The sequence below is a fragment of the Helianthus annuus genome, chromosome 13 (assembly GCF_002127325.2).
Source record: "Helianthus annuus cultivar XRQ/B chromosome 13, HanXRQr2.0-SUNRISE, whole genome shotgun sequence".
Lineage (NCBI taxonomy): Eukaryota > Viridiplantae > Streptophyta > Magnoliopsida > Asterales > Asteraceae > Helianthus > Helianthus annuus.
The window spans coordinates 4,707,089-4,729,325 of record NC_035445.2 but is presented as its reverse complement, the minus strand read 5'-3'; the positions used below and the strand labels follow the sequence as shown (position 1 = coordinate 4,729,325).

The following is a 22,237-nucleotide window of genomic DNA, read 5'->3' as shown; positions in this document are numbered from 1 at the left end:
CCCCACCAGGCTAGAGCCTCACCTTTGAAAGACTGGGATGCAAACTTAACCATATCCCTCTCAGCACATCCACTGATGTCTACCACTGTCTCAATCTCATCAAGCCATGTCATACAGTCAACTGCCCCTTTCTCCCCTGTAAACTCTCGAGGTTTACATGACACAAAATACTTATACGTGCAACCCTTAGCACGTGGGGCTTCATCAACCACAAGCTTCTTGGGGTGAACACTGTTTTCATTTGAGGAATGACGATCCTCATCTGTCTTAGGTTTGGAAGGAGTAGGTGGCGGCTTGTTGTGAATCTCAGAATGATTCTTTGGTTTCGCATGTGGTGCAGACAGAGTTCTACTGTGGGTTTCACTGTACTCACTGTACTGTCGCGCTAAGGCTTTCTCAACTGCTTCATTCACAATTGCTTTTAATTCGGCACTGGTCACTAGGAACTTTGCATCATCACGGTTCTCAACCGGATGGCTATTGGCTTCCTCTGATCTGGTCATGTAGCTTCAACGCTACATATAATTAATAGACAAGATCTTCACTTAAAGGTTCTTTATAATATTTTATGTTTTATTAACCAAGGTTTTAAATTTCCATTTTAGGTTAATTTATTAAAACATTGGGATGTTGTTATCATCCTATAATACTCTTATTATTAGCACATAAGGCCTAGTCACAAGGACAATTAGGATATTTAATAACCAAGATTTTACAGCATCTAAGTGTTTTAGGTCGAATCATAGTTCGCTACCATTAATTTACAGGGAGTCATAAGCTACCACTGTCTTTAGTCACGGAGGACATTTAATTATTGCCCACAGGCACTTCACTTTCAAAGAAGTGGTTAAATAATTTAAGGGAATTTAAAATTAACCCAAATATACATGGCCTGTGTGACTTTACTGATTCACAGTTTGCCAAGAGCATTAACATACTAGATGTTAATGATTGGAATCTATTATGTGGATTATACCATCTTGGCCAGGTTTGAATAACACAAAGGCTAGGTTTCACCTCTTAGATTCTTTTAGTAATTAACGCAGAATAGTCCTAAATTGAGATGTTAATTATGGATCTTAACCTAATTATGGAACTACCATCTTGGCCTTGTTTTATAAAGCTAGGTCTTGGTTCACTTTAGATTTTACCAATTAATTATAGTGGCAGATCCTTTTAAACATTTCATTTATTTTCATAATTTATGCATGCAATTAATAAAATGAAAACTTAACTTAAACATCTCACAAATTGTTTTTAAAGCAGTACAATAATTGCCCAAACGGGACTTCTACTAAAAATAAATAAAAATGCCCACGCAGAGGCGGGAAACAAGAACAAACCCACGCAGGGGTTAACTAACCAAACTTGCTCACGCAGGAGCGGAATACAAACCACATGCTCACGCAGGAGCTGAATACTGGAATAACAAGTCCACGCAGGGACCGAATGACAACACACATAAAAATAATCAGGGTTTTCAATGACCCCTCCTCTTCGACTTCCCCTTAAGCAAGTCTGACAGTCCTTTGAAGAAACCTTGCCGCTCTCTGCGGTCTTCACGAACTTCTTGTTCAACTTGGTTTAGCCTCTCAAGGACTTCCTGCTGAATCTGTGGCTGTGGCGGCTGATACACCGGTGGAGGAGGTGGCTGATGGTACCCATAAGTCGGGTAACCAGTAGTCCATGGCCCTCCATATGGTCCTTCAGGATGAAGGGCATTGTAATCCCGAGCTACTTGGTACGGATCTACCTCCGCATAACCGTAGTTGTAGTTGTAGTGGGTGTGCGTTGGCTGCTCGAATGGGTTGTATGCCGCTGACCCAGCATACGCAGGAATCAGGTTATCGAAACCCAAAGGTGGTACCACAGGTACTGAGTTAACATCTGGTATAGGGCTTGACGGACCACCATTATATGGGTCCTCTTCCTCCTGAAGTGGCGGATAGTGGCTGCCACTTGATGGATGGGGAGTACTAATCCGAACTCCACCTCGCACGGACATCCGTGCGTTCGACCTTCTTCGCCTCGGTGGCTCCGGAGGCGGCTGCTGCTCTACTGGCGGTGGTGGCGGCGTGACTGCCACAAATTGATGACCCACCGAAGGATCCTGTTGCTGCTCGTGATGCGAGTGCTCAGACGGGGTGAAATACCAATCATACTGATTGAATTTCTCCATAAAACTGTCCGGTCCGCGGTATGGCGATCCATGGAATGATGACCCATCTGAGATCTCAATGGGATGATTCGGCGTTCCTGATGCAGGCTCCACGGGGTCAGTATCCTCATCCATGTCGTTTTCCCCTGAAAAGTGGTCTTCCGGTCCAAGTGGGTTAAAACCCACGGGTTCTGGCAGAAGGTTAGCCGGGTTAAATCGGCTTTGGAAAACGGGTGTTGGGTCGCCAAAAGAATGATGAGAGTTGGATCTCTGTAAAGGTATGAAAGCTGGCGGCTGGTTGTTGGGCTCGTTTTCTGAATGGGGCCCAAATGAGTGTTGGTACGAAGGAGAGGAGCTAAGGGATACTGACCGCCTTCCGGGTTCGACATAGAGCCTCCATGGCTCTTGCGGGCTGGTGCTCATGGTGATGGAAGGAGTACGTCGATGCGACGGCCCGGCCTCGTGATCATGTCCTGACACGGGTCCTTTGCCTCTACCGCGAAGAAATCTGGGTGGCATGATGACCTGCATAAAATAATCAGACAATAACAACAATATAATAAAAGACTCAAGATAAAACAAAGCAGAGTTTGTCCTATGTTCAATGTCTAGACTTGGAACTCGAAGAATGTGCAATTTGTGCACTGAGATTAAACACAAAAGGCTAGTGTTTAATTCACTCAGTGTTGGCTCTGATACCAACCTGTCACACCCCTAATTTCCACGTGTCACCGGTGGGCCCGGTGGGGGATTATGTGACGTAGTTGATATCATCATATGTCAAACAACACAAATTATAATTGCACAGCGGAAGCAAATGAAAATAGATTTATTTCAACTATTAATTGTAATATCAAGTATCACAACCAGTCAAAATAGATCCACAGGCGGATCGAAGAAAAAGAAAGAAATTGTTCAACAGATACGTGCATCCCAAAAGCTTGCGAGACTCTATAATGCTAAGGAGAAACCAGCCTATTGCGTATAGCACCTGCACTTAATCTTTTTGGGGAAAATACGTCAGGTTGCACTGGTAAATACAATTTAACTGACTCATTTTGAAAATATTTAAAATTGGTTTTAAATGCACAAGGCACAAAACATCTTATAACTTGGGAATAATTAATCAGAGTTAAACTTGTAAAAGATTTACATGTTTGTTAACCGTTCAGTCGCCCGAGTCGTATCGGGTTTAAGGTAAAATGACACACCACATGGTATAAGTCCGCGGCGGGAAGCCAACGTTAATACCTTAAAAATAATGGACATAATACCGGGTGTACGCCTACACCCGGGTGTCAAGGTCGTGGCCAAAAATGATGCCAAGGATATCCGGGACATGGTCATTAAGCTCCCAAATGCATAAAAACAAACAACACCAAGTTTTTAAACGGGTCCCGTTGATAATACCCAACTACTAATGAGATGGGGTCAATCGCCCGACCAAGCGGTATTTTATATACCGTACCCCCAAGCCCGTATAAGGGAAAATAAGTTAAAAGTATTTACCTGAGCAAGTATAACCACAAATTCAAAAATGCACGTGTCTTTTACTAGGCTTCTATTCTGGAATGAAGGTTATAATAACCTATTAGAATTCTAACGGGTCTTTTAACATAGCCTAAGCTTAGACCGGTTAGTTTCGAAGAATAAATATGGTTTAATCGCGAGGAATGCGAAAACCGGGAAGGAATGTGATTTAGACCCTACAAGCTTGGATACTTGTATAATATGGGTAAACTAAACACATTCTGAATTTTGAGACTTAGATGATATGGTTTGACCCGTTTCGGCTAATATGCGTGAACTAGTCACATAAGCCGATCCGAACGCGAAAGTGCGTAACGAGTAACCATATAAGTCATATGCAAGTTTTCCTGAGATTATATGCACCAAATATATTGTAATATCAGTAAGGTATGTCCAAATATGCCCCAAATGTTTTTATATGCCAATTACGCCTCATAAGGGCATTTTGGTAATTTTACATAGGCTAAAAGGGTAAAAACGGAAAATCTGAGTTTCCAACTTTAGTCTACTGTTATAATATATATTTTTATAAAATATATCAGTAGGTATTAGACCTTTTATATATAAACTCGTTCTGACATATACTATGTCGTAAAAATGCCTAAAAAGGCGATTTGGAGCCATTTCCGGGTTTTAAAAGGAAAGCTGATATTTTTATATTTCCAGAAGGCTCAAAATATCATATTTAATATAACAAATCAGTAGGAAAAGGTTTGGGGTCAAAAGGTTATGTAAAACTCATTTTATGACCGTAAAGGGTAAAACCGGCATAAGCCGAAATAAGCTTAGAACCTCTAGTTATGCTCAGCCTAAAAATAGATAAAAATCTTTAAAATTCCCAAAATATTATTATATAACAGTGGGTATAAAGTTTTGGTATAAATTCGGGTTTAGATAGGTTATGCGTTAAATACGCTAATTATTTATTAAGAAAGCTTCTAATTACGCTAATGAGCATAACTCTTAATCTATACCTCAAACTGATGTCAAATTTTGGGGACAACTTTATATTTCAGTAACTAAGGTGTCTACCCTTTTACATTTTCAAAAATTAAAATTTTTGGACATTCGGGCATAATGGTCAACATATGGGCATTTAACGGAAACATGCATATGAACAAGATATCTAATGAACCACATTGTATAATCACTGGAGGATATACTAACATGTTAATAGGTTCAAAAGAAGCTCTAAGGTATTTTTAATCTTGACTAAAACGGGTCAGAACTGAAAGTCAAAGCGAAAGTCAAACTATGCGACTTTCGGTTCCGAACCGGGTCTAAACAGAAAATTGTCGAGTTGAACATGTTGGAACATGTTCTTATGCTTATTACCAAGTTATATTCATGTTCAAACAGGTTACATACAACCTACATTGCTAATTATGCGTTAATTCGAAATTAAGCATTCTGTTGACTTTTTATAATTAGCTTTGACTCGACAATTGACATGCTTAGAGTGGGAATCTGGAAATACCCTTTTAAGGGTTTGTTACCCACTTAATTACCTTCCTAAAGGTATCTTTAATTCGTGATTAGACAAAGCACATTATGCTTAATCACGAAGTCAAACTTTAATTACGACGGTTTGACTTTTACTTAATTAACTAAGCTAGAAAGGATTAAAGATGGTTAAGGACACTTACAAGAGTCCTAAGATGGATTAGAGAGCCTAAGAAAGTGAGGTGGTGACCAGAGGAGCTCCAGAAATTCTTTAGCCAAGGTTCCAAATGAGCAAGTCTCAAATGAACAAGCTTGAACTCTATTTATAGTGAACCCAATGCCCCAAGGTCATGCCAAGCAAGTCTAGGGTAGTTACAAGATCAACCCAAATGTCCCTAAGGGTCTATATACTGCCTAGGAAGCCTATAGAATCAGAATTTTACGTTTTAAGTCGGTTAAAGGGCTGGACAGGCAGCTGTCCAAAACATACTGCCAGCGACGGTCTTACGGACCGTAAGCTTGAGGTCTTACGGTCCGTAAGGACCTCTTGCGGACCGTATGCTACATGATTTGCGATCCGTAACCGACTCTACTGAAACATGGTTCAGGTGCCCACCTTACGGACCGTAAGCCTAGGGCTTTGCGGTCCGTAACCGATCCATGCGGAACATTCCCAGGTACCCTGCTTACGGACCGTAAGCCAAGGGCCTTGCGGTCCGTAAGCGATGGCCAGAAGACAAAAGTTTGCAAACTTTTAAGTCTTGACCATGCAACCACAAAATTCGAAACATGCATTTCTTTTGCAGCTTGTGGGACCACTTACACAGCTATTGCATGAAAGGAAGACTCTTACATGTTCCCCATTCCATTTAACTCATAAGAGTCTTGAAAATTTGACGGAGATTACTAAGGATGAGTCTTGGATTTTCATAGAAGTTGGCCAAACTATAACAAAACTTATTTACAAGGATTTTATTTAGATTAGGAGTAGTAACAACCTATAATTCCATAGCCCTTAATAAAGATGAAACTTTATTTATTCGAGAGCAACCGGTTATCGTATGAGATGATCATCAATTGATTTTAAGGATCTTGGGATTTATAAAAATGTCGGGTCGCTCAGAGGTGATTTAATAACGTGTCGCCCTTGAGTCGTTCAGAGGTATTTTAAATACATGACGCCCCTTTTTATTAGAAATCCTACCACATATCTCTTTATTAAAATCCGGTTTCTCTGACACGTCTGTCACACATGACACGTGTCTTTATTCTAATGGACAGGAATTTTCGAGGTGTTACAACATACAAGAACTGAACTACTTGATTTCGCTCGAGACTGCCTATATATAGGCTTGGGGTTCCGCTTGAACATGCATGTGCATTTCGAGCGTAATCAACATTTTGAACATGCATGTGCATTTCGAGCGGAATCAACAAAACAATTTCGAGCGGAATCAAGAACTTAAGTGATTTCGCTCCAAATGACAAGGTGTCATTTCGAGCGGAATCAACACTAAATCATGTTTTCTCGATTCTCGTGCACTATACAATCAGCCCTAAACAAAGACTCGAACGAAGATGAACTCGACAGACAACTGCACCAACATAAACCACCACCGACGAGTATTGCCGAGTATACAAAAAGAGGAGTTTTCCACACGTGGTGGCATGGGAGGTTGCGAGACGTCACCCGAAGTGGGTACCGGTTGATTTGGTCGACATGGGTGGGCCGACGGCTCCAAAAAAAGAGGAGGTCCCAAAAGATCACAGACCTCCGAGTCGGGGAACTACACGACTTCCGCGTCAGATAACTTGCCTCAAATGAATTTGAACGCCGTTGACGAACCCATTCAAGAAGATACACCTACAAGGTCGCGCCGCAAGAAAAGTGGTGATTTGTCAAGTAAAGGAAAGGAAGCGGTGGTGGAGTCGATCTTCGAAATCAAAGAGGCTAAATTGGTGGAAATAAATTAATCAAAAGAAAGAAGAGAAAAACTTGTGACGGCAAAACTTCAACGCGAGGAGGCGTATATTAAACACTTGAACGCAATAGAAAAACATAATGATTTAAAAATCTTGTTAAAGCCGCACACCAATCTCGATTCGAACCGTTTAAGTCGGTCGTAATTCAACAAAAACGCGAGATATGTGAAAAGTGGGGGTGGGAGATGCCATCCGTTTAAGTCGGTCTTTTTAGGTTTTCCTTATTTCCAATGTTTAATTTTTTTTAGTATGTAATTTAGGTTTTATTTAAATGAAATTTATAATTTTAGTGTTTTATTGTTAATTTATAATTAAAAAAAAGGTTGTGAGTGATGGAATTCTATCATAAGTGATGACCATTTCCACTAAAAAAGGTTGTGAGTGATGGAATAATAGTTGATGACATGGCAGAACTTGATTGGATGTTGTGAGTGATGAGTGATCACCACGTAAACCTACAACTACAACCTATTGGTGAATACGGTGGTGATTATGTAAAGTAGAGGTGTTCGCGGGTGTTGTTCCGATCTATGAAGGGTGTGGTGGTGGCGGTTAGTTTTCAACGGGGGTCATTAATCATCAGTCACCATCTCCGCAACACGACACCGTAACCACCGTATATCAGACCGACGACGAGCTCCGCCTCTTCCCTATCCCCTCCGATCGACAAAAACCACATCTCCCTCCTTTTTCTTTCAGACAACTGTAACCGTCCCCATCATCGCACATCGCCATCACCGCCGCATACTAAAACCCCTCTTCATATCTTGGATTCGTATACAACATGATGATTATGACCGATGTGGTTCGGGGTTTTCGTGACCCTCTGTTTTTTTATTAAGTCTTATAAAAACTAGTTGTTGCAGGTTGATATAGGGGGTGTTTGATGTTGCGTTTTCAAAATAGATTATGCATTTTCAAATCTGCGTTTTGAAAAAGCATGTAGGTACATGCTTCTCTAAAACTGCGTTTTGAAGGCAGATAATCACTTTTTCATCCAAACACTTTTTTAGAATATTTATGTTTTACAAACGCAATAATCAAATAATCACTTCAAAACGTAATCCCAAACACTCTCATATTATTAGATTTGTTGGTTTTGATTGGATCCTGAATTTTTGAATAATTTTATGGTTTTTGTATCCTTTGTATCTTTTATTATTAACAGTCATATAAAAACTAGTTGGGGGTTATTAGATTTGATGGTAGACAGTTGGGTGGTGCTGGTTCTCACAGGTGCAGGTGGAGTCGATGGTGGTGGCGGTGCTAATGGGTCGCCGGAGCTTTTAGTTGGTGGTAGGGTGCAGGTTTGTTTCTTCATTGATGAAGAATAGTGGGTCCCACTAATAATAATAATAATAATAATAATTTGTATCATTTCAATATGAATATACAAAATATTAAACAAAATAAATAGATAAATATAGGGTTTGGATGAAAATGACAAAAATATAAAGATACATGTGAAGTGATGAAAATACCCTTGAGTTAACTGTGATTTTTGAACATGGTTAGTGGGTTGGATCACAATGGAAAAAAATGGAAAACTTAGGGACCCAAAGGAGAAAAAAACTATTTGGACTAAAATGACAATTTGAGACAAAACTTAGGAACGAAAATGGAAATTTACTAAATTTTATAAGATAGACAGTTTTAGAAAATGGGTTAAAAACAAATGATTTTAAAAACAATGTTTGTAAAAAACTTAAAGAAAATACAAATTTATATGTATGTTTAAAATGTATTTTATTAAATAATAATCGTGAAAATAAGAAAATAATAAAATAAACTTGAGTAATTGCATTAATAGTCATATTAAAAGAACTTTGTAATTAGAAAAAATAGTCCATAAGGTATATAATGACCTAATTACCCTTACACTTAACTGCCAAACGTAACAAAGTTAGTGTGAGCTTCAAATAATGATGTGTTGCTTACTTACTTCTATCAAAACCCAAACGATTCAAATTTCAACAAATTATTCGGATAACAGCTTCAAATAACGAATGAATCGATGAATTAAACTCAAATAACGATCTGCCGCTTCAAATTTCAACAAATTTTTTAAACAACAGCTTCTACGAACAATAGAATCGATGAATTAGCTTCAAATAACGACCTGTTGCTTCAACCAAAAACCCTAACACTTCAAATTTCAAGAACCTGTTCGAATAACAGCTTGAACAACGATCGAATCGATGAATATTCGATGAATATGCTTCAAACTTCAACAATCTGTTTGATTAACAGCTTCTCCGACGATTGTAGCAATAAATTAGCTTCAAAGAACCGAGACTTAACACTTGTTCCGGCGAAGTGGTTGGGATGGTACGGCAGTTGGGGTTGGATATTGTGACGGGATTGTGGTGAAGTGGTTGCGGTGGTCGGCGTCAAAGAACTGAGACTTAACACTTGTTCCGACGACCCACCTAAGGCTTCGATGAAGGTGGTGGTGGTCAGATTGTGCAGTGGTGGTGGCAGTGGGAGCAGAGGTGGTTTTAGATGGTAGGTTTAAAGAAGAAAGGGGTGATATAGAGAGATTTGTTTATGTTTTAAATCTGATTGTTTTAATTTAAGCTTTATTATAAATATATTTTAAATAAAATGGAAAAATGACTAACATACCCTCACGTGCAAGGCACATGTCATACTTAACTGGAAATTTTAACCTGATTAGTGCTAAAGGACAAAATGTGTAATGAGTTTTTCAAATAAAAGACTGTGACTGTAAGTATGAAAGTTAAAGACTATCCACTGCAATCCGATAAAAAAATAAAGGACGAAAAGTGTAATTTACCCTTTACTCTAAATGATTTAAAAAAATCACAATACAAGAAATTATTTAATTTAATAATAATAAAAGAAATAACAAGTGCTTTATCCTCAAAAATAAAATAAACTAGTTTTTTTTAATATTGCCGCGTTGCGGCGAACGTCTTTTGTTGTTTAGTCTGTGTTTATATGTGTTTTGAAATCACTACGAGCGCGTTACGCACGGAAACCGCTGACAAGAATAAAAAGAAAATATATAAAAAACACTAAAAGATAACCAAAAGAAAATCAACCAAAAAAGTTGTATGGCATTAATGTTGTTCGTATGAAACCTGTGGTCAGAGATGAGCAAATAATACTGGGTACCGGTACCGAATTTCCCGAACCGAAAGATCTTAAGTACTAATTCGGTACGACTTTTGGCGTTCCTGGTACCGGTTCGCTACCGTTTTTTACCTTCATATACAGGTACCGTAATTAGTATTTTCGGTACCAGTACCGATTCGGTATTGGTTGGCACCGAGCTCATCCCTACCCCTGAAACTAAAAACGAAATCATTAAAAGTTGAAGAAAAAAAGTTGCACGATACCGTTGTTATTCATACGACACCCGTGATCAGGGATAAGCAAATGGTAACGGGTAGCAGTACCGAATTTCCCGAACTAATAGATTTTCAAAATCAATTCGATACCGACTTTTGGTGTTTTCTGGATCAGGCTGGTGTCGGTTTTTACCTTTATGTACCGATAAACGTACTGATATTTTCGATAGTAGTACCGGTTGATAAAAGCTTATCTAACTTAAAAGGTAAAAAGGATAATAAAACTATTAAAAAAATCCATATATATTATTATAACTTTACTGTTCAAAACAATGTATTTTTAATATATAGGAGAATAAATAAATAAAATCCCACACCCATATTTTCATCCACTCCTTGGTAACCGGCAGCCCCTCAAAACTGTCTCCCCTCCCGCGTTCTTCCGGCCAACTCTCCGGTGACATTATGAAGAATATGAACAAGTTCTCCGCGGATTTTGGAATGAAGTTTCATGATTCAAGTTGGATTCGATGGGTTGGGTGGGTGGATGCCGATTGCATAGGGTGAAAGTGAGAAGGGGAGACCGTGGGGTTTTATGTATGTATTTGCAGGTGATTTTGAAACCCATTGCTTACTTTCAGGTTTACCTCCAATCTATCTTTTCTTCTTTATTCTTTATAGTATATATATCTATACAAACACCCATCTCAATTTGCATTACACCTACGAATTTTTTTTCCTTCTTGACAATTTTTGGAGTTTGGCCAACTGTTTTGTGAAAATGGAAAAGAAAATTATTGAAAAAGCAGTAGTGGGTGTGAATCTGTACTTGGTACACTTGGTGTATGCTAATTCACAATTTTTTTGAAGCGGATAAATAAGAAGATGACTTCATTGTAAAAAAAAAAAAAAAAGACTCATTTACACATTGATGATGATAAAGAAGAAATGTCACTTTTTTCTTCCACTTTCAGATGATATTGGAGCAGGAAAAAAACAGGATTATAGCATAAAAGTTATTTATAACCAACATTTCTGTTGATATTGGAACAGGAAAATACATAAAGCTATTTATAAGTTTATAACCAACATTTCTGTTGGTATTGGAATAGGAAAATACATTGAGGAAATTGCATAAAAACATGACCACTTATCTTGGCCCCGAGAGAAGAGTTGACGGCAATAATGTGAAATCTTTCTTGTCTCCAACTGTTGGTTCCTGGATTCTGGGATCTGTGAAGTTGTAATCCAAGTTCGGTTCGACATTCATTCCTCCTTCTAACACCTTAACCACCGTTGACATTGAAGGCCTTTTCTTATAGTTTGTTTGTAAACACCATGCAGCCAGTTTCATCATCTCCAGGACTTCAGTTTTGTGTACCTGCATATCTTCACTGTGTTCGTCAACCATATCCGACAATGTTCCTTGCTCCCAGCATTTCTGAAAGACAAAGAGCAAGTGCCAGCTTTCTTCCGGCTGAGATCTATCGAAAACTCTCCTCCCACATAAGATCTCCAAAAGAACGATCCCAAAGCTGTAAACGTCCACCTTTTCTGTGATAATTGAGCTCCACCATTCTGGAGCGATATATCCAGGTGTTCCTTTTATGGTAGTCATCACTTCGGCTTGAGTTTTATCAATGAGCTTAGATAACCCAAAGTCGGATACTTTGGCATTGAAATTGTTGTCAAGAAGTATGTTTTGAGGTTTAATATCAAGGTGCACAATTTTTTGCCTACAATCTTCATGGAGATACGCTAAACCTTTGGCTATATCAAGAGTAACTTTCTTTCTGCATTCCCATTCGAGTATTTGCTCCCGAACTCCATGGTAGATCCACCGATCTAATGACCCGTTACTCATAAAATCATACACTAGAAGTCTTTGTGATTTCCATGTACAAAATCCTCGAAGTCTAACCAGATTCACATGGTGAATGCTGCCAATGGATTGAACCTCAGCTAGGAATGATTTCTTAATGTGTGAAAGGCCTTCAAGGCATTTTACTGCAATCTTTGATTCATCTTTGAGACTCCCTTCGAAAACCGATCCAAATCCTCCCTCGCCAAGCTTTTTACTAAAATTCTCTGTGGCGATTCTCAGTTCTTCATAAGAAAACCGAGTCGGCATTCCTGGCACTTGATCTAAATAGTCTTCCTCCATTTCAACATCCCATTTGCGCTTGTGGACTACATACGTAACAAACCCTATGGCCACAACAAGTAGAAGCATAAAACTTCCAATCGTAGAGCCTACAATTTTTGCCACTTGATGAGACACATGATGTGTTGTAGCATTCTGGACTTTTATAAAAGCTGTAGCAGTATAATAACCTTGATCAACAGTCTTCATTGTAAATAGCTCTGAACGCAGAAAACATTTTCCACTCGAAGAATTCCAACCGTAGTGGTAAAAAGCTGCTTTGCATGAGCAATTGTGTAGACACGCTTGTTTGCAAGTCTCAATACTCACCTCCTTCATGTCGGGAATATAGGTGAAGTACGTGACATTTTCGAGTGTGATAAAACCTTGAGTTTGTGTAGAATTACATGTGAGAGGAGTAATTTCATAGCAACCCAGGTTGGGTTGACGATCGTTCACTAGTCTAAAATATTCTATTCCAGGACAACTACATTGTTCATTATTAGTTGAGCAAATGGAATATCTTCCGCAACGCAAAGGATAATCACACTCTTCAACAGCATCACTTGTAACATCTGATACCATTCTCCACTCATCAGATTGAAACTCAAACACTTGCAAATGGCCATCTGGCATCAGTTTCATATACTGAGCTGATGATGCTTCAGGTATGTCAATCACACCAACAGGATCACTTGGCTTGGAAGAATGATTGAAGAATGACAAACTCCCATTCAAGAACCTAATGTATTTTCTTTCTTTATTTGTATCTTTGCCATAGACCAACCTAATGTAATAGACTTGAGGTGGGTTTGATTCAATATAACCAAACAAACCTTCATTCGTAACCTGAAGAGAAAACATACCTTCTGAAAAGTTACTTGATGAAACACTAGATTTCAGTTTTTGATCTTGTAGCAGCTTTTGGCCAAGTAACAAGCAGTCTGTTGGGTGATCAAAAGATTGCCAAACTACCGAGTTCTGGTCATCGAACAACACCAAATTTCCGGTATCAGTCAGGTTCATGCCCACAACTGATTTTCCTGCAGTGTTGGTGGTCCAAACTATGCTTCCATCTCCATCCTTTAGCACCAATTCTCCAGCTGCAGTGAAATTCAGTATTGCATCAATCCCGACCGGATGGTCTCTGTTGGCTGACCAAACAGCTTTATTTTCGTTATTGAAATTATAAGTGGCCGGAGAAATGAATATGGCAAAGATGTAGTGGAAAGTTTTGTTGTCGTCTGTACAATTTCCTTCACAGAGAAAGCCACAGGCGAATTGAACCCCATTGGCTCTTCTAAGGAGCATGGGTTGGACATCTGAGTAATTGGTATCCCATGTTGTCGAAAGGTCTGCTGTATAAGAATATGATTGAAAAACTGTAGTAAGATCTTTTATCACTTTCCACTCTTCTAACTGCCATTCAAACACTTGCAAATGGCCATCTGGCCTCAGTTTCATATACTGAGCTGACGATGCTTCAGGTATGGCAATCACACCAACAGGTTCACTTGGCTCGGAAGAGTACTCTATACAGAACGATAAACTCCCATTCAAGAACTTCATGTATCTTCTTCCTTTGTTTGTACCTTTTCCATAGACCAACCATCTGTAATACAGTTGACTATTGTATGCATAACCAAACACCCCTGTATCTGTGAGTTTAAGAGAATACATCCCTTCCCAAAACTGGGTTAAAGAAGTATGAGATTGCAGTTCTTGTTCTTGAAACAGCTTTTGGCCAGGTAACAAAGAGTCAGTTGGGTCATCAAAAGATTGCCAAACTACCGAGTTCTGGTCATCGAACAACACCAGATTTCCAGTATCAGTTAGGTTCATGCCAGCAACCGATTTTCCAGCTGTGTCGGTGTTCCAAACTATAAATCCATCTACATCCACTAGCACCAAGTCTCCAGCTGCAGTAAAATTCAGTATTGCATTTTCCCGGACGGGTTGTTTGGCTGACCATACGAATTTAGATTGCCCAGGGGATTCAGTTGACGGAGAAATGAATATGGCAAAGTAGTAAAAGGTACAATTATCTTCACAGAAGAAGCCGCAGGTGAATACAGCTACATTGGTTTCTCTACGGAGGATGGGATTGACAGCCGAGTAATTGGTGCTCCATGTGGTGGAAAGCTCTGCTGTAGCTGAATATGATTCAGCAGTGGCAATGGGTGATAACATGAGAATTAGAAAAAAGGCAAAGAAGAAACTAGAAATATTAATCCTCATAATCAATGAACAGATGAACACCTCGATGAAGAATGCAATGAATCAATCTGTTACAAGTCTTCTTCAAGCCAAGTCAATGTTATGGTTGACTCATTAGAGCTACCGTGTTGGACCTACCACTAGTTGGAAGACTTGGAGCCACAACTTCGTTATCATACTAGTATATTGTATTTTGTTAAATATATTTGGTAGTTTAAGGTTCAATATTAACCAATATAGATTAGGCCATTATGTATTATATATACCGATTGGTATGAGGAATAAGATTGATCGAACATTAGGAAAATTTTCAAGTACATAATAGACTCCGATTGAACTCATTTCTAGCGGTATTGGAACTGTCTCGTCAAACTCTATGATTTTAAATTTTAGGTTTTCGCTTTTCGATTTTTAGTTTTAGATTTTACAATTTTGGTTTAGATCTATGTGTCTTTTTATTTGGTATTGTTGTTCTTTTTGTCAATGTGTCTTTTTTTTTTTTTTTTTTGTATTGTGTTTTGATTTAGATCAACGTGTCTTTTTATTTGGTATTGTGTTTCTTTTTATCAATAGTATACCCATACTAATAGGTCCTGGGTTCAATTCCCACATGGGGGTTTTCCCATATTTATTTGGTTTCCTTCTGAGTTGGTGTATAGGCATTATGTCTAGTGGAGATGGATATGATCGGGTGATTCCGCTGGTGGTTCGATGATACTACAGTGGTCTGTCAGTGATCTAAATTTGCCATTCAAAAAAATGTGTGGAGTTTCGGCTGAGACAACTGCTCATCTATTACTCTTCTGTTCTACGACGAGCTTCATATGGTCATAAACTCGGTTGTGGTGCAAGTTACCAAACAACACGTACGGTTGGTGTGCTACTAGTCTTCCCTGGCCAAATGAATCTGTCTAAACCACACAAGAAGTCTATTCAAGCCATTGTTTTGACCGCTTGTTGGTGCTTATGGAGAGCTCGGAAGTAGGAAAACAATCCAGCAGCCTTGCAAATCGTTGGCTACTTCAAACATATCAATGCTACTTTTGATCTCGTTCTTCTTTGAGGTAGTTAGAGCACCAAGAATGTTACATATAAAACAGTGGAGGGGGTGTTTTGTATTAAATGGTAGTAGAAGGTCTAAATGTAGCGACTAACCAAATGTAGTTAGTTGGTTGTTATACATAACCGTTTAAGGGTTCAGTTTATGTTCGGCTTGACCCAAACTTCTTACAAAATCAAAACCAGATAACTTGCTCAAATATACAATTTTAAGTGTGATTATGACCAAAGCTGATATCCAACATATAACGAATCCGGTTAGAGCACCAGAAGCTTGTCCACAGACCCGTGACCCGACCCGTTTGGAGTAAGTGTGGGTCAATGGTCAGCCTAATTCAGTCGGCTCCCTCAAAGACCTAGCAACTACACACATGTGCATTCCTTGCACACCACGTTCTCATGTGCTACATCAGCAAATGTTATTTCCTTTTAATTTCTTGTGTTTGTTTCAAGCTTTGCTAGTTGTTTTCTTTGCTTAATAGGTAGTAACTTGGGTTTTTTTTTTTTAATTTCTCTAGAAGTTTGAATGTGGGTTAGTTGTAGTTTTCCTTTTTCCAATATTTAATCATATTTTCAATGAGAAAAGGCGGTGAGTTTGTTACATATGAAATGTAATGGAGTAGTATAGTTTTAAATAGTAGAGGGGGGGTATATTGTAATTGTTGTAATTGAGGGGGTGAATATGGGAATTAGTTAGTTAATCTGTTGTGATTAGGTTAAATAACTGTTGTAACCGATTGTATTGAGTAGTTTGGAAATGAATTGAGCTTACTTTCTCTCTTACGATTCTTGTTCGATTCTACTTCTAACATTGGTATCAGAGCTAACGATCCTCATCGGAAGCTCAGATTCCGTTCAAAATAACAATTCCGATCAAGATTTCCGTTCGAAATCATCTTTGTTTCATTCAATTTCGCTCAAAATTGTTCGATTCATCATCAAATTACGTTCAATTCGATTCAGTAATTGATCATTGTTCGATCAATACCTTCAATTTGATTACGTCATTTCAATTCTTGAAACTGTTCTTTCCGGTTTCATTTTGACCTAATTGTGATATATGCCAACCAGACAACAAGGGATGGAGAAATTAGAGAAACTTTCACAGGCTAATTCGAGTTTGATTGAGAATCAACAAGCAATTTTGGATCAAAATTCGGAAGCTATAAGATTGTTGCAGATTAGTATGACTTCATTGGTGACTCAGATGGCTGAAATCAACAGTAAGTTGAACAATGAAAGGGGAAATTATGGGGGTTCTGATCATCGATTGGTTCGCACAGGTAGATTAGATTTTCCCAAGTTCAACGGTGAGGAAGTGGAGGGCTGGATTATCCGTTGTAATCACTTCTTTGCAATAGATAAAACGCCTGAGAATGAAAAGGTTCACTATGCAGTCATTAATTTGGAAGGGGCAGCGTTGGAATGGCATCAGGAGTTTATTGACAGTCAAAATAGGGATATCGAAGAAATTACATGGGATGAATATTCCAGATCTGCTATCACAAGGTTTTCTGAAAGGTTAAGTGAAGATGCTATGGAGGAACTAAAAAATCTCAATCAAACAGGTTTACTCTCTGATTACACTAAAGAATTTGATTCTTTACTCAATAGAGTTAAACTGAATGATGAATATGCTGCTAGTCTTTATGTGGGTGGGTTGAAACCAGAGATTAGATGTTTAGTGAAAATTTTTAAACCAAGAATTATGAGGGATGCCATTGCTATGGCCAAACAGCAAAATGTAGTGTACAATACCTTGTTTGGTGATAAAGAGGTTAAAAGGAATAATGCAGTACAAGTAGCAGTAAATTCTAGTAGCAAAAGTGGGCCTATTGGTAGTAATAAAGCTTCAACAAGTTCCAATAACAATTTGGCTTTACTACCTAGTCCTTCACCTAATAAGATGCTTAAGAATGTTAAAAAAGTCCCTGCTAGGGTAGCTGAAGAAAAAAGAGCTAAGGGAGAGTGTTTTTGGTGTAGTGAGAAGTATTCACCAACTCATAACTGCAAATTTAAACATTTGTATGTGTTAGAAATTCATGATGATGAGGATTGGGTAGAAAATGTAGAGGAAGAGTCTATAGAAGATCAAGTAGCTGATGCCCAACTTTCTGTGTATGCAATGACTGGGGTCACTTCTTTTTCTACCATGAGGGTGGTGGGTACTATTGGCACTAGACAGATTCATATCTTAATTGATTCTGGTTCTACTCATAACTTTGTCAACTCAAAATTAGCCATAAGAATGAATTGTCACACTAAGGAAGTTCCTTTGATGAAAGTGGTGGTTGCAAATGGGAAAGGGTTGGAATGCAATAAATTGTGTCATGATTTTTAGTGGTTGATGCAGGGAGTCTGGTTTAAGACAGATGTTTTATTGTTACCATTGGACAACTATGATATGGTGTTGGGTATCCAATGGTTACAATCATTGAACGATATTGTGTGGAACTTTAAGGAGCTCACTATGCAGTTTAAAGTTGACTCTAAGGTGATTGAATTGAAAGGAATACATAAGAATAGCATTTCTTTATGTTCTATGGAGAGATTTGCTTCTATGGTTCAAGGAGATAATTCAGTGGCACAAATGCAGTTTTTCAGTATGCAAGAAAAGTTAAATGGGTCATTTCAACATCAGGCTACTGTAACCACTGTTCAAGAATCTGCGGAGATAACAGATCTTTTAAAACAGTATGATGATGTGTTTAAGGAGCCTACCTGTCTGCCACCAAATAGAAGCTGCAATCACAGAATTAAGTTGGTGGATGAATCAGTAACCATTAATCAAAGGGCTTACAGGTATCCTATGGGCCAAAAGGATATTATAGAAAAAATGGTTCAAGAAATGTTGGACATGGGTATTATCAGACATAGTGTCAGTTCTTTTGCTTCACCAGTTGTTTTGGTCAAGAAAAAAGATGGTTCTTGGAGGTTATGTGTGGACTATAGGAAACTGAATGATCAAACAGTTAAAAACAGATTTCCTATCCCACTCATAGAAGAACTGTTGGAAGAACTAGGGGGCGCGAAAGTGTTTTCTAAATTGGACCTGAGATCCGGTTATCATCAAGTGAGGATGCATGAAGACGATATTCATAAGACTGCATCCCGAACACATCAGGGCCTATTTGAATTTCTGGTACTTCCATTTGGGTTAAGTAATGCTCCTGCAACGTTTCAAGGTCTGATGAATGCTGTATTTCAGAAGTTGTTGAGGAAAACAGTTCTTATATTTTTTGATGATGTTTTAGTTTATAGCAAAAACATCAAATAACATGTGCATGATCTAAAGGAGGTCTTACAATTGTTTAGAGATAATCAGCTGTATGCCAAACGATCTAAATGCAGTTTTGCTGGTTCTAGTATTGAATATTTAGGCCATGTGATTTCCAGAGATGGTGTTTCAACTGACCCTACAAAAGTGGAAGTAGTGAAGAATTGGCCAACTCCTATTAGTGTTAAACAGTTGCGAGGGTTTTTGGGACTAACTGGTTATTATAGAAGATTTATATCTTCTTATGGCACAATTGCTAAGCCATTAACCAATTTACTTCAGAAAGATGCTTTCAAATGGAATGATGAAGCCCAAAAGGCATTTGAAGCGTTGAAATCAGCTATGTTACAAGCCCCAGTACTGGCATTACCTGATTGGACACAAGAATTTATTGTTGAGACTGATGCAAGTTCTAAGGGATTAGGAGTTGTTTTAATGCAAGGCAAACACCCCATTGCATTTGTTAGCAAAGCATTATCACCTAAGCAGTGTGCTTTGTCTGTGTATGAAAAGGAGCTGTTAGCAATCTTATTGGCAGTGAAACATTGGCACCAGTATTTGATCCTTAAGCACTTCATAATTAGAACGGATCAAAAGAGCTTAAAGCATTTGTTGGAGCAGAAAATCACAACGCCACTGCAGCACACGTGGTTAAGCAAATTAATGGGGTATGACTATCATATTGTATACAAGAAGGGGGTGGAAAATACTGCAGCTGATGCTCTGTCGAGGGTGCATAGTTCTACTGTTTTTGTGATGGCAGTCTCTTCTTATGATCCATTGTTAGTAGACAAGATTAAAAGTCATTGGCAGCAGGATGATCAAGCAAAAGAATTGATAGGAAGGTTGTCTAATGGAGAAACTATTAAGCATATGTCGTGGAATGGTATTCTGTTGACCAGAAAGTCTAAGTTGTGGATTGGGAAAGATGACAATCTAAGGAAAGAGATTTTAGATTTGTGTCATAACTCTTCTTTAGGGGGTCATTCTGGGGTTCAACCAACGTTACAGAGATTCAAATCTCTTTTCTATTGGAGAAGGGCTGATAAAGATATCAAAAAGTGGGTAAAAGAGTGTGAAATTTGTTTAAAAGCCAAGTATGAAGCTGTAGCATCTCCGGGGTTACTAAGTCCTTTACCTGCTCCACAATCTGTTTTCACAGACATTTCTATGGACTTCATCAGTGGATTGCCTAAGTCCGAAGGGAAAGATTGTATTTTGGTGGTGGTTGATAGATTCACTAAATACGGGCACTTCATTCCACTAAAACATCCTTTTTCTGCTGTTCGAGTTGCACAAGTGGTGCTTGATAATGTTTTTAAACTGCATGGATGCCCTCTGAATATTGTTTCTGATAGAGACCCTATATTCATGAGTTCGTTTTGGAAAGAGTTTTTAAAATTACAAGGCATTGAACAAGCCTTATCCACTGCTTATCATCCGCAGTCAGATGGCCAGACGGAAGTTTTGAACCGCTGTTTAGAAACTTATCTTAGATGCATGGTTATGCATGATCCGAAGACATGGGTTCAGTGGTTATCATTAGCTGAGTGGTGGTACAATACCACTTGGCATTCAGCCATCAAAATGACTCCGTTTAAGGCATAATATGGTATAGATCCTCCTATCCACTTACCATATATCCATGGTTCTACTACTGTTGCAGCTTTGGATGAGTGGTTAAGTCAAAGGGATAACATGATTGCAAATATCAAACAGTCCTTGGAACGGGCCAGGAATAGGATGAAGCAGTTTGCTGACAATAGGAGAAGTGAACGAAGTTTTGATATCGGAGATTGGGTATTTCTTAAAATTCAACCATATGTTCAAACTTCTCTAAGAGTGCATCGATATTCCAAATTATCTCAGAAGTATTTTGGTCCCTTTATAATTGTGAAAAAGGTGGGGGAAGTTGCTTATACCTTGGAATTACCTGCGGATTCTCAGTTGCATCCCACCTTTCATGTGTCGTTATTGAAGAAAGCTCCTGGTCCTCCACTGCATCAAGTTGATATTCCAGCTAGTAGCTTTGGGGAATTGCAACCGTTGGCTATTCTTGAGAGGAAGATGGTAAAGAGTGGGAACAGGGCAGTGGTTAAATTCTTAGTTCAATGGGTTGATTTACCCTTACATGATGCCTCTTGGGAGCTGGCTACTGAGTTTGTCAAGAAGTATCCTAATTTTGATATTGATTCTTGAGGTCAAGAATCTTTAAAGGGGGGAGATTTGTTACATATGAAATGTAATGGAGTAGTATAGTTTTAAATAGTAGAGGGGGGTATATTGTAATTGTTGTAATTGAGGGGGTGAATATGGGAATTAGTTAGTTAATCTGTTGTGATTAGGTTAAATAACTGTTGTAACCGATTGTATTGAGTAGTTTGGAAATGAATTGAGCTTACTTTCTCTCTTACGATTCTTGTTCGATTCTACTTCTAACAGAGTTTTGGAATGATTTTTTTTCTTAGTGTTAATTATCTCATGTTTGTGGGTTAATTAATTCGTCTATGCTAGCTCAACCGTGGCGCGTTGGGTGGTTAACTTAGACACGATTCTCTAACTGTAGTGGTGTATCTGTATCTTCGGTTAGACGTCGCAGCCCTACCGTTTCGTTTGGTGGTGAATCTGTATCCAAACGAGCCGTAGAACTATCTTTTATTTTACCGTTTGTTTTGTCCTTTATCTTTATGTCCTTTTTCAAGCGGAGTCCTTTAGCGCAAAACTTGACGATTTTTGTACTTAACGAGACTCGGGGCTCATTTATCGAGCTTTAGTTTATACTCGAGTTTGTTTAAATTCAGATTGATTTAAGCTTTTAGCAAAAGAATATTGAAACATCATTTACTTAAAAGCATAGTTGCATTTTTCATATATTTTCACATTTTTTGCCACTGTTTTACAGTTATGTGCATACTTACAAATGCATACAATTGTATGTGAAATAATCAAACTACAACGTAACAAGATGTCACAAAGAACTGCAAAACAAGAAAACACAAAAGCATTTTACTACATGATCAAAATAAGTTAAAAAATATATATGCTTTTCATGAAACATTAATGTGGTTTTTTCTTTAAATTTGTTAAATCTAACCGATTCATTAGATGTCGGA

At 38.3% G+C, this 22,237-nt stretch overlaps 2 protein-coding genes across 2 annotated transcripts; both read right to left on the bottom strand.

Annotated features, from left to right (window-relative positions):
* Positions 1 to 1,480: 1,480 nt before the first annotated feature.
* On the bottom strand, positions 1,481 to 8,435 carry LOC118485707 (extensin-like). The gene is made up of 3 exons (XM_035982114.1): positions 8,349 to 8,435; positions 2,154 to 2,683; positions 1,481 to 1,952 (listed from the first exon to the last, which is right to left on the bottom strand). Exons 1-3 carry the CDS (start codon positions 8,433 to 8,435, stop codon positions 1,481 to 1,483), a joined length of 1,089 nt encoding a protein of 362 aa, XP_035838007.1.
* A 2,932-nt stretch (positions 8,436 to 11,367) lies between these two features.
* LOC110897370 (G-type lectin S-receptor-like serine/threonine-protein kinase SD2-5) lies at positions 11,368 to 14,959 on the bottom strand. Its single transcript, XM_022144123.2, has one exon. It carries the CDS (start codon positions 14,807 to 14,809, stop codon positions 11,579 to 11,581), a length of 3,231 nt encoding a protein of 1,076 aa, XP_021999815.1. The 5' UTR covers positions 14,810 to 14,959; the 3' UTR covers positions 11,368 to 11,578.
* Positions 14,960 to 22,237: the final 7,278 nt, after the last annotated feature.